Genomic DNA, 13091 nt, shown 5'->3' with positions numbered 1-13091 from the left:
CAGTGTTGTTCAAATAAAATGTTCTGAAAAGAGTTAGGTTAGAGGTATATTATCAAACACATCTTAACAGAGATTAAATTAGACAGCAGATAAATGGTGGAGATGCTTAATCTTGTTGAAAAAACCACAGGAGTCCAGGCTTTTTTGATCCCTTTGCCTGTGGAGCTACCTCCTGAGGCAATGAAATCCCTGTTTTGTTTTTATTTGTCCATTACTGGAAACTGGCAGCTATTTCATGGTGAGTAATAACAGCACCAGCAGCAAATCTCCTGGAGTGCCCCATCTGAGGTTTGCCTGCAGCTGAGAGAGATGTGTTTGTGATAGCTCCTGACCTGGCACACAGTGACCCTCCCTCTCTGCAAACCTGCTGGGCTGAACAGGCAGTGCTATGATGTGAATCAGGATTAAAAATAAGTGGTTCTACATTAGAGCTTTCTAGTACATTGAGTTTTATTCACACATGGGGACTCTGCCCATTTCCAAGATAGGAGCATCATGACAATTGATTTTACTCTCTTACTATCATTTCAGTTTTGGGTTAACCCTGGGAATAGACACCTAGAAAAGTGCTGACAGGTGACAGCAGTTCAAATGGTTCCATTTTAAAAAGAAATTAAAAATCACACTAGTAGAGAAGAAAAAAAAATCTTGTGTGCAACTTTTTTTATAGGAAAAATACAAAAAGGTAAAAATGGTGATTAGGTGGGTATTCTAAAAGTTGCACCCACAGCTTAACTTGGTCTCTGCTGTTAAAATAAAGATCACTGCATTTTGGTCTTTGCCTTATTTTCCAAATTCACCTTGTGTAAAAATGAAACTTAATGAGGAAAGTTGCTTGATTTCTTTGGAGAGCTCAGAATAAACTACTGCAGCAGACAGCAGTTAATGAACATTCTATTCAACAAGCCCCAGGGTTCTAAATTAAAATTCAGTTTGGCTGAATTAAGGGCATGGCCCTTAATATAATTTCCATTAAAAAAAAGCCTTTTACTGTTAGAGACAACACTTCTAAAGGGAAGAGGCAGGGCCCTGTCTTGTAAGGTACTATTTTACCACTGAATAATAATTTTTGGCAGAACCAGGTCTGCAGCATTTTACTTCACAGCAACATCGAGTGCTGTTGCTTTTCCAGCATTGTTTTCCCAGACCAGTATGGCTGCAGCTGAGTTTTTGTTCACCTGTGCTGTGCTATTTCCTCTTCTCCTCACTATGCAGATCAGTGCTCACATTCCTGGACATTCCTGAAGCACTGGAATTCCTGTATGTTACTACAGGGCAGGGTGACAGGCTCAGAATGGACAAGGCAGTGGGACCTGCAGCTGAGAAAATGGGCTTCAGATTTTCCTACCTGCTTTCCAAGTTTGTCCTTCAGCACATCTTAGCCAGAGGCAGTGCTCCAGGGTAGGTGTGATTACTGCACTGGTGTGGAGAGCCAGGGGCACCAGCTGAGGCAAAGTGCAGCTGCAGCACTCTGCCTGCCCAGGGGGCTGCAGCTGAAGGAAATGCTCTGGAAAGAGTTTCCCTTTGGCAGGATGTGCTTGGACTTGGCCGTGAGGACTGCTGCTTGTCCTAAAGGGTTTGGAGCCCATCCTCATCTTGGACAGAGGTATGTCTGGGGTTGGGGTAACAGAAAGAACACTTTACTGTCTCGAAACAGGCATATATACAATGGTGGTGTGAGGTATTTTATTCCCTTTTGTTGTGAGCAAAGCTGTAAGAAGCCATTTTACACATCGCACACAGACAAGCCATTAACAGAGCGAGCAGCTGGATGAAGAAAAAGCAGGGATAGAACTTGCCCAGCTTCCTTTCCCACACTGACCTTCAGGCCCCCTCTGCTCAGCACCGTGCTTCCTCCAAGGCCTATAATGGTGATGGGTGCTACCAGCACAGCAAACTTCTGCCAGTGGAAGTTTTACATCACCCTAGTGACAATGTTTCTTAGAACACAAGGGAAAGCATCTAAGCCTTGCAGATACAGTGCTGCCAACCTTCTCAGCACCACCAATTTATCCAAAATGCAGAGCCAGCTGATGTTGAAGCTAGGCATACAAAATGGGTAATTCTGCTGCAGGTTGTGTGAGTCACTCTCTGTCTGCCTGAGCCCCAGGGGAGAGAGGGAGAGACTGAATTCCAACAATAAGCTGCAAGTCAATTTGGGATGTGTAGCAAGCAGAATGAAAACTCGGGGCTTCATAGTACCCCCCAGCTTAGACCAATTTAGTTACCAAAACACTACAAATGAATCACAAATAGCTGCAGTTCTTGTAGCATACAGGTTTTCTTTCAAGTTCGTAAAACAAACAGCAGAATGTCACCACAGCCTTTAATTTCTCCTCGTACATAACCATTCACAGTACATTAACAGCCCAAATAATATTGCACTGGATTATTTTAAAAATTTTTCGTCTTGCAAGTAGTACTCACTTTTCAAAGCCAACAGATGAATGATTTGGTCAACTTGCACCAAAAAAATGGTTAGGTAAGAACCCTATACTTTATTTATACCACATGGATTTGTGACCCCAAAGGGAAATGAGAATGAGCTGTCAACTGTTTCCTTGTTAAACACAGAAAATTAGTAAATCGTTGCAGATTAAATGTAGAAAGACTGGGGGGAAAAAGCATGAAATCTGAAAGTTATCTCATTCCTGTTAGACTGCTTGCTGTATATATAATTATATTCTATACTGTGAAAATCCATCTACATTTAAAAGCCCAGCAGTCTACAGATTAACATGGTAAAAAAAAATAATATATTTTTATGAAAAGAGAAGAAAATAGTGTTTGCCTCAGAGGAGAAAGTTTTCATATTTCAGTCATCTGGGAGTTCTTTTAGGTGCAATCTTTGAGGCAACAAAATGTCTTTTGGCATTTGGCACTCTAATAAGGACAATATTTTAATACTGGCACAAGCTAAAAACAGCACAGAATGACAACATACAAGACATGAAATGAACCGCAGCCACTGGGATGATGGTAAGCTAGTTTGTATATTCAGAGAACTTAAACAGTTTTGCTGAGGAGTTGTGAAAGTTTCTGCAAAACCATACTCAATTCTCTTCTTTTACCAAAGTGAAAGTTTTCCTAAACTTGGAGGGAGAAAAAGAGTTTCAAATGTTCTCTAGAAAATCAGTAGCTGCTGGACAATCACCACAGCGGCTCGTTCGGCCGTCAATAGGCGTGAGGCTCTTTGTGACTCAGAGCTCGAGCGCGAGAGGCAGAGCTGGTGGCACTTCGGATCACTTCCATCCACCTGTGAGCAGGCACCAGGACAGACACAAACAGAAGGAAGGTCAGTTCCCAGGGGAGGGTTTCTTGACAGGTACAGTCTGTGCTATTGGTTGTACAGTTTGATTTTTAGTGCCTGCGGGAGCATCTTCCTACTTCACCCCTAAATCTGTCTCAAGGCAACTTCCAAAACTGTAAGAGAGAACAGACAGCAGGTCCCAAACAGCAGGTATGGGTCCCAAAACTTGTGAAGTTAATAGTGATTTTACTTGCTCTGCACACACCAAATATCTTTTTCCTGAGTGGTCCAAGCAATGAGCAATTGAGACCAGCCATTCTTAATCTGAGAGCAAAAAAATGTACTTTAGCTGCAATTTCTGCTTCTTTTTCCTAGAACTGATAACGGCATTTTGTGTTTTTATTTTATCATCACTTTCTCACAATTTGCCTTGTTTATAGTTTTGGACTGACATGGCTAAAGGTTAAGAGCAGCTTTCTTTGATGAAGACATCATGATTTTTGACATGTTCATGCTTAATATAAAAGAGCTAAATTAGTTCCCTGTATGAACAATCACAAACCACAAATTAGGAGGATTAGTGCCTTTTCCCAGACTCCATTCACCTGAAGTTCAGTGGGAGGTGTAAAAATTACATGGTGAAGTGGCATAAATATGTAGTAGGAACAGCTGCTTCTGTAAAAATTGTAATTTTGTTTCAGGTGTGATTTTTCCATGCAGTTGTACTAAAGGAAGCAAAGCTATTCTGAAGAGTTACTGAGGTGTCCTGTGATTACTGTTCGCATCTTTCCTGAAGGCTGAGGCATGGAGCTCCCCATACAGCCAGCCTGATCAATTTTGACTGGATAATTTCAGGTTTTGCAGTAATTACTATTACTGCTTCCATATCATCACAACCAATCACTTGATTTTAGCAGCATCAGGTTTAAAATTTCTTTCATAATTTTAAAAACTTTCTCCAGTTGTGCTGAACCACTTTGCCTGTATTACTGAACCAACTTACTTAATAAACTTTGTATCTACTAACCTTTGAAAGAATGCTCCTGAAATTTAACAAAAATTTTCTCTCAAAAACAAACTTACCTTTCAAAGGTGTATTCACTTTCAGCCCTGAAGTAGTACACGTGGGATTTGAAATGTAGCTTGAACACATAATCTTTGTGAATGTTTTCAGATTCAGAAGGAAGGGTAAGTGAATATCCCAATAAAGGAAGGCTGGCTAAAGGATGATTGTCCTGAAAAGATACGATGGAAAGTGCTGTGAGATCAAATGCCCTTAAATAAAGAGAGCATGTAAGTAAATGGAAAGCAGATACAACCTCATTTCAAGATCACTGTGTTTCTACACATGTGCAGAAAAATACCAGATTTACAGAATTGCAGTAAGATAAATTGTCTGGTAGTTTCAGTTGGTCATCATTACAGACCCTCTGCATAAGGATCTGCTGCAGGTTGATCCCCTCAGTATTTCCTTGAAGGAAAGGTGGCTAATATCTTGGAGTTTCACTACTTTCAAACTGATGAATATAATGCTCCATCATTTGCCACTGGCAGGGCACCACCCAGCTTCATCCTCAGCTTGCAAATTCCCACTCCTTTAGAGCTGTGCTGGCCACCCAGCAGGGTCACTGCTGAAGTGCAGTTACTGCATGGGCAACGGTTTCTTTATCTCTCTTACGTGTGGAATATCCTCCAATTCCTTCTTTCATCATTTAGGATTTCTATAACAATGTATAATGTAGCAACTTGAGTTACTTTGTGCTTATACCCTGCTCAAACAGATTCAGGAGTCCAAGAGATTCTAAACAGAAATCCCCTAGTTTTGCGGTAGGATGTTTGCTCAGGTAGATTAAATCATTGACCACTGTTCTCTTGTTTGGCTTAAGTGTCAGTCATGGTAAACAGAATTTGAAAGTCACTATTAAGTTTTTAATTGTAGTGATAAAAGCCTGGTTTTACCACAGCTTCTGAGCAGTGGTGAGCTCTGCTGTGCTTTCAAGAATGATCTGCATTGTGACTGCTGAGAGCTTCAGGAAAGAACTGGGCCAGGAGCAGTGAGAACAAGCCCTGCTGTGTGCCAGTGGCAGTGAAGGCTGTGTGTGCAGCTGTGCCCAGTGCACCTGCTGCTCCAGCCCACAGCATCCCTGACTGATACCCACTTTTCTCTCAGCTGCCTCTTTGGAAAAGAACCCCTCACTGTCACCTCCAGCCACTCACACTTGCCCAGTCGGTTACCTGGTGCGATTTATAGAAGAACATGCAGAAGTTGGTGAACACCACCCAAAGCTTCTGCCACCCATTGCTGTTTTTGAATTTTCTTAGCAGATTTCCAGACAGTTGGTTCTGAAACAGATCAAAAGCAGTCAAGTAAAACAGTGAAAGGTGCCTGCAGCTTTCTAGTTATTGTAAGAAAAATTATTTGCTTTTATCTGGTTTTATGTGGCCTGGTTATAAATGAAAATTCTTCAATTGACTGGACGTACATTTCTTCTGCGTTTTTCTACTGCTGAGCAGTACTTTACATATTTTTTTGTTTGCAGCTGGGTACTTCCAAAAACTCAAAGCTACTACACTAATTATTTTATCAACTGAGGTGGCTTTTGGTAATCTGTTACTAAACCTCAGTCTTGTTAATCCTACTGTCTTCTTTTAAAATGGTACTTAAATAGAATGGAAACAGAAAGTCTGACATGAACTTGTGATGTAAAGGAAAATTATGACATACTTTAGAATTGCAGATAGAGACTGAGGTCTCTGTACCCAGGGACTTCACATGGTACTTTTCAAAGATTTCAAAAACAAGGACTGTTCACCTTAATGTTAGCTGGATTTTGGATAGTTTAACATAAAGGAGGAGACAGCCATAACCAAGTACATGTATTCAATGGCCGGTTTTAGCAACTGCTCTTCATATAGTGAAGATGGAAAGACAGGCATCATTGTTCCTTGCAAATGAAGGGGGGTTCTCAGTGAATTATCAAGGATTTCCCATTCCTTGTTGACTGTAGGGCTCTTGCCTGGATCACAATAGCCGTTTACATAATTTTCTTTATCTAATGCAGAAGCTAACAATCTGTAAAGCTTAATAGTTGAAATCTGGGGTTCCTGGTGTAGCTACTACAAATGAAGTATTCATTTCACCAGCCTTGGATATGCATTAAAGCCTTTCCTTTAACTCATCCTGTTCTCTGATATCTGGACAACTGCCTCCCTGCCCTAAGTTACAGGTGTACTCCTTAATTTTCTGTTACCTCATTACTCTGGAGGATATCATAAAAGGACAGGCTTTGCATTCGGTACCAGCAGACATATGAAATGGAAACAGGCCGCTGATCACTGATCAGTCCAGCAGGTAGGGAGGAACAGTCACTGACAGAGAGAGGCTCTTCTACCACAAGAGAGACAGAGAGGAGGGAGAGACACAAAGAAAATAAACGATAATGCTGAAGTGAGAGGCACCAACAGGACGAGGTGAGCATGAGCGGGCCCTGCCACGCATGGAGCAGCAGTGGAGCTGGAGATGTTTCACAGAACAACGCATGGCTCCAGGGTGGCTTGGTCTTCATTGCTCTGTGTTCATTGGAGGCACAGGGAAGGAACAAAAATGAGCAACAATGAACACTGATCTCAGACCTAGTTAGATTTGCCTAACTAAATGTTTTAATCATTAGAATGAGTCACTGGTATAAGTTCTATATCTGTTTATAATAAGGCCTCTGGCTTTAGGGAAAAATACGAGACCTTGTCCTGTGCTGAACTATTCCTCCCTTGCAGGATATAAGGATATGAAGAATGGAAAATCCCACCTACGTGAGACAGAAATGAGGCTCTACAGTTAGCATTTTTTAGCATGAATATTTTGTCATACTTCAGCAACAAACTCACCTCCTGTTTAAAAACAGAGGCAGTTACACAAACTGTGGATATGTTTGTCCTTACATCACTGTGTTCTGCATCAGTATCTCTTCTCTAGAGCAGTGGTGGCCTAATGTTTGAGGGCTGCCATGTGAGTGCAGATCCACTCAGCTTTAAGACTCCTTCCATTTTCATAGAGCATAAATTTCCCTTTGCTGAGGGCTGTGATAAAGTACACAGAGCTCCTTGGACTCTCTTCAGTGAAGGAAGAACACCTCAGCAGGCTTACTACTTCATCCTAAAACCTACACTGAGCTAGAAATCTTTCAATCTTTGAAAAGACAATGTCTGCACCTTGGCTGTTGAGTACAGAATTAACAAATGTGTATCAAATTGGCTTAGCTGTGATCAGAGTGGTAAAAAAGGGGTTTATTTTGAGGTGGAAAATGCAAATAAAGAAAAAGCAGATGAGACTGAGCAATGAGACAAGGTTCCAGAAAAGATGGCTAGGTAAAGAAAGTAAGTTAGTAATACACATAATTGAAACTCTGGCTGCAGCAGCTAAAGACAATATCCTTTCCGCTCGAGCATGACTTAATGCCTCTGTAACTGAAAGCATTAAGACAGTTTGAACTGCTGTACATTCTAAAGGCCATCAGCTTTTTTTTTTTTTTGACAGTTGCTTCTATGAAAATTACTGCTCTAACTGATTGTACAGAGGTGCACTACAGGAGCAGATCTGTGCTGCTTGAGTGACGGTTCATGCCATGGTTTGGGAATACAGGAGGCAGGTTAATAACCGTGCCTGGAACTTCCCAGGAGGAGACAAGGAAACAGTGTACTTGTTAAGGAGGAGCAAAAAGGAAATTGTCATTGAAAAGCGAGCCTGGAGCTGCAGTTCAGGTGGTTCTGAGGCAGATACCTCCACAGCAATACTAAAGTCGATCATTGAAACACTGGTATTTCTGTGCCAGCAGACGTGCACCGTAGTGTTGCCACGGTGGGGTGACTGACGTTCGAGTGAGGTGCGGGATGCACTGAGGTCGTCCTCAGATTCCTGGTCTACAGTAGTTTCATCAGGAGACTCTATGAAATGCAGGGAAAAAGCATCTTTCTTCCTCTATGCAACAACATATATAATTGGAAAAATTAAACAAATCAATTCTGTCCGCAGTATTGTGAACTAATTTTAAAACACCATTTTAGAAATAGTTTTGTGCAGACTTTAAATAGATTATTATAGTTTATACATTTAATGTGTTTCTGCAAGTGTTAGAATTAAAGGCTAACTACCATGCTTTGTTGGTGTTTTTAATACCTTCCAAGGACAGGCACTGCCCAAATAGTTCCTGAAACCATTATGCTTAAGTCACTTCTCTATTAAATAAAACTTTCTGCTAACTTCAACAAGAACATTAAAATGGCACATATCTCAATATAGCTATACATATATATGTGTATAAATCAACTTCAAATGTCTCAGTTTGACTTGCGGCCAGCACTTCTCACCACTTTGCTTAGAAGCAGCCACCAATCATACTGACAAAAGTGAATAAAACCTACTCTGGCATTTACTTACTATTGTCAGGTGGGCTGCTTGCCAGTAACTCTGGGGCAGGGCCACTGCTTTTCTCGGCCAGGTCTATTGCCATCTGGATGTCCTCAGTCCATTTGTCCATTTCAGCGCGGGAACTAACAATGAAAATTCAGGTTTTATTCACTTTCATACAAGCTGAAAGCAAACTCTAAGAAACAGACACAAGCTGAGCTTATTTGAAACTGAAATAAATAAATTCAGACACACAAAGATGCTACATTTTTCTCCCTGATTACTTAGTTTTGGTTCCAGCTTGCACAGTTGCCACTCTATTGTGTCCCATCCACTTTTTTCTTAACAACTGGCTTTCAGGAAAGAATATACCTTTGAGAAGATGGTTTTAGGAGCAAATACAAACAAAATGATGCCTCTCTGTCCCACTGTGACAGCTGCAGAGAAACACAGCTCACATGTGGACTTTGTCTCCACTGAATTACCTTGCAGCAACAACGATGGACTGGTGTTGACCTCGTAGTGTCAGGCAGTGAGGAACTCCCCATTCCTCCTCACTCTCCTCCATCTGAGAGGTAAAAGGCCAAATGCAGTCAGATTGTAGGAAGTACATATTTCTTAAGGTGAAACAGTGAACTGAATGAGCTCTTACCATCGGGGAAAAGAAAATAGGAGAAATGCTCACAAACAAATTTGAGCTAGGTGTTGAGGAAAAAAACAGTGCCTTGCAAGCTGGAAAAATAGTAAGTTCTGCAATAACATCTTGAACGAAAAGCATGGCTTTGTCTGCTTTGTGTCCAAGCAAATAGCAGTATTTTTATCAGAAGAGTGATTTATTGTACAAAAGGGTGTGTTAAATGCTGGGAGTGCTCTGGGAGCTGTAGCATAGCACAGTTCTGCTGAGAGCAAGTCCAGGCCAAATGGCCACCGACCACTGAGTGGATTCCTGGAAATGCTAGATAAAACTTGAAACCTTGCAAATGTTTAGAGAAAATCAATTACTGTGGTAGTGACAATTTAATTCAATTCTCAGGAGAACAGCAAAGAACTGATACCAAACAGTGAGAAGTTCCATTGAAAATAATGGAGGGAATGAAACCTCTTTAAAATCAGCAAAAATATTTTTGGAACAACACAAGAAGAGGTAAATAAGTGCTATTGGCTTGAAATGGCTGTTTTCCAGAAGAATTGCAACAAGAGCTCCAAATAACATTTTGCCGCCAGATTCCCACTACTTTGGCTTTAAGATACAGAACTGAAAACATTAGGAAATGCCTTTTTAATAGAAATTAGATTGTTGCTACTGTTTACTTGTCTTGTGTGCATCTATAATGAATTGGGGATGAATTACTTGTAAGAATCATGTTCAAGAAGTCTGTATTGTGAGGAAGCAGCCCTCAAAAATGCCTTTTCCTCTTTATGGAAAGCTCAAATTCTTTCTTTGTATTACACATAATCTTTGTATTACACACAAAAAATGAGGGGGCTCACTTTGCTATGTGATGACCTCTGTGCAGAAGGCTGCAGGAACAGATGCTGAACCCAAGGCAGATTTAGAGAACACCTCTCTTTCTGCTGTTTTCAGCCCAGCAGAAATCCATCAAGCAATTAAGATGGGACCACAAATGGCCACTAAAGCACGAATCCCTTAAGCTCTCACAATACTTACTGTCATGCCATACAGTGGAAGATGCCCATGGACTTTAAACTGATTGGATGCTGTCAGGCCTCTACTTGTGTACAACAGGATATCATTGAACTGAAAAGCAAGGATAAGCATCATTAGAATGGTGTTGGCTGGCATGTATGTATGTGAAAAAAAAATTAAAAGAGAACAGTGAATACAGGAAAGTTGGGTATTTATATGGCACTCCTAATTCATTAATCCAAAATATTGGCTTCCACAATATTCCACTACCTAGTGTCAGCACCTGCTATCTTCCCTGCCCTCCTTTCTGGCTAGGTTTAGGTATGTTTCCATAATTTTCCACTGGATATTTTTCGATGCCTTCTAATGTTCCCTTTGTGATCTCTGGGTCAGAACTACCAAGTCACAACAGCAGTGAAACAGAGCAGTACATTTCATACATTTCACACTCTGCTTCACTTTGAAGCTGTGGAAGGTGTGTCCTTCACCAGTATTTTCTCCTGCTTAGAGAGAAAAGATAGTTAAACCTGCCCAAGAGGTGTGTCCAACTCAGCCCTTGTAAACAGAGTGCCTGTCTTTTACTCCCCATATTCAAAAGGAAGCTGGGAGACCTTTTTCCAGGTAGATGATTTTATGTTAAAAATACCAAATTGAAGAGACTGAAAATCTCAATTTGTAGAGCTTCCTGCAGGTAACAACAGTTGTCCAAAGCATGTCAAATGACTGCCTGCATTTTGTTGCCATAAAATGAACAGAATATTTTCACTGGGCCACCTGGGTCAAAGGGTGTTTTTCTCAAACCAGATGGCTGCATCAAGAAAATCACACTCTGTGGTGTGAAACAGAGCTCTTGCCACAGTCCTCTACAATGCAGCAGCAGCAATTCATGAAACTTTGTGGATCAGCCACTAGAGGGGGATTTAATTATGCCAATGATTATATGTGCATTTGGAATCTCACAGTACTGACCTGGGATTTTACCTCCAAATAGATTCTGGTGCTTAAGACAGATAAAAGATTTCTTTGACAGTAAAAGCAACTGACTTGAGAGTCTAGTTCTCAGATTTTTTCATGTTTATAACCAAGGCATCATCTAGTATCTGTTGGTATGCAAGAAAACAGGCACCGTATTCGTTGAGGCTTCCCCTTCAGTGCCTTTAAAGGCAGAGGATAATCCTACTCAGGTAGATTTATCAGGTTATATCTTTGGCTCATTTAAAATATTAAATGTCAAACACCTTGTAAAATCTAGCACACTCACAAGCTTTTCTACACAGCTACTGCCTTCACCTTTAGCACACAAGAAGCCAAAGAAGCATTCTTCTGCCACACTGCACTGACTCTTCGGGGGTTTGTGTACTAAAAAATCTGTGCACCCTGCTGGGTGTCCCAAGGCCACAACAGCAGTAACCTGAGGAGTTTGGGAGCAAATCAGCTGGCTGGGAAGAAAAGAGAGGAGGAGTCTTTTTATCCAGTGGACTCTTGTGGATCAGAGAGTGAGTGGGATCACCGTAACGTCAAAGTGGTGGGAGGAGACAAACTTCCCTAGTACAAAACTTGCAAAATGCATCTCCAAGTACAGGCAGATCCATCAACATGCTGGGCACTTGTGTTGGAACTGGATGATTTCTGGAAAAATTTGGTTCTGTGATGTGTTCTGAGAGCATTATATGAATTATTGTTCGTATCACTAGGAGTCACTCTATCTTCTCTGAATATGATCACTATCCCATGTGGTGCCACTTTTCATTTTGTAATGATGCTTTTATTTAAGACAAGGTGCAAGGAGGTATTATTTTATCATTATATTCACACTGTCATATCAAAAATAGTTTTCTCTTTGTAAGAAGTAGTTGCAAAGAGAATATTGGATTTGAACAGAAATGTAAGTTCTTAACAACCAGCTGCACAGGTGATGTACTATGTTAATTTAAATAAGGCTGTTTAAAATACTTACTGTAATTCAAAATTCAAGTCTAACAGTTATGTCTAGTAGATGCCTTGAGTTACATTTCATTGTACAAAGAAAAATTGTCTTCCTGCTTACCAGAAAAAACATCCGTTGCTGTAAACCTTTTCCAGACAACTTACTAAGACTGCCCAGCCTAATAAACTCCTGTGGGAAACAAATACAAGACAAAAATTTATCTCCTGCAGAAATTATGATTTTTTTTAGTATATAAACAGAAATATGACTTCTTGGTCATACAAATGACTCTCAGTGACCAAGACTTTTAATTTTATTAAATATGTTAGAAATCTAATTTATAGGATAATTCCTGTTTGTAAGTGTCTTTAGGATAAACTCCTTTCATTCATATTAAGAAAATTCAGGTAAGCAAAATTGTTTTTACCTGACAATAACTCCTTCAGACAGCCCCCTCTTTCCCCAGTTTTTAATGAGTATTTTTCACAGCACAAATCACATAAAAACTAATGATATATATGTGTTCTTGATTAGCCACTGGTAATCTTCTGTGGTGCATATGGCACACACTGCTCTCATTCACTGCAGTGTAAAACCAGCTACACAACATCACCATTAGCAGCAGACAAAGAAAGACATTTGTCTGGCAGTATGAGTTATCCCAGCACCATCATGTCATATAATACAGCACATTAATCCAAACCACAGTGTTTAAGAATGTTTAGGGATGGAAATAGAGGAAAAGTAGCACATCTAACATTTCAAAACACTGGATTTCCTAGGTTTGCTGTGAACTATGCAGCAATTCACTCTTATATTTCTCTGAAAGCCATGAAAATACAATTTTTCTGTCCCTCCCTCC

At 40.4% G+C, this 13091-nt stretch overlaps 1 protein-coding gene across 4 annotated transcripts in view; it reads right to left on the bottom strand.

The window, feature by feature from the left end:
• Window positions 1-432: 432 nt before the first annotated feature.
• The window catches only part of FARP1 (FERM, ARH/RhoGEF and pleckstrin domain protein 1), a 202330-nt gene continuing 189671 nt past the window's right edge, over window positions 433-13091 (bottom strand). For all 4 annotated transcript variants that reach the window (XM_059493238.1, XM_059493232.1, XM_059493240.1 and 1 more), the window contains exons 20-27: window positions 12350-12418; window positions 10324-10413; window positions 9140-9222; window positions 8685-8797; window positions 8028-8191; window positions 5486-5593; window positions 4334-4485; window positions 433-3256 (exon numbers count right to left, since the gene is read on the bottom strand). In XM_059493238.1, the coding sequence (XP_059349221.1) occupies window positions 3175-3256; window positions 4334-4485; window positions 5486-5593; window positions 8028-8191; window positions 8685-8797; window positions 9140-9222; window positions 10324-10413; window positions 12350-12418 (861 nt within the window). In that variant the 3' untranslated portion in view covers window positions 433-3174. The remainder of the gene's footprint in view (window positions 3257-4333; window positions 4486-5485; window positions 5594-8027; window positions 8192-8684; window positions 8798-9139; window positions 9223-10323; window positions 10414-12349; window positions 12419-13091) is intronic.

Source organism: Ammospiza nelsoni, chromosome 2 (genome assembly GCF_027579445.1).
Source record: "Ammospiza nelsoni isolate bAmmNel1 chromosome 2, bAmmNel1.pri, whole genome shotgun sequence".
NCBI lineage: Eukaryota > Metazoa > Chordata > Aves > Passeriformes > Passerellidae > Ammospiza > Ammospiza nelsoni.
Note: the sequence above shows the minus strand (reverse complement) of the source record. Positions and strands in the feature narration are given on the sequence as shown.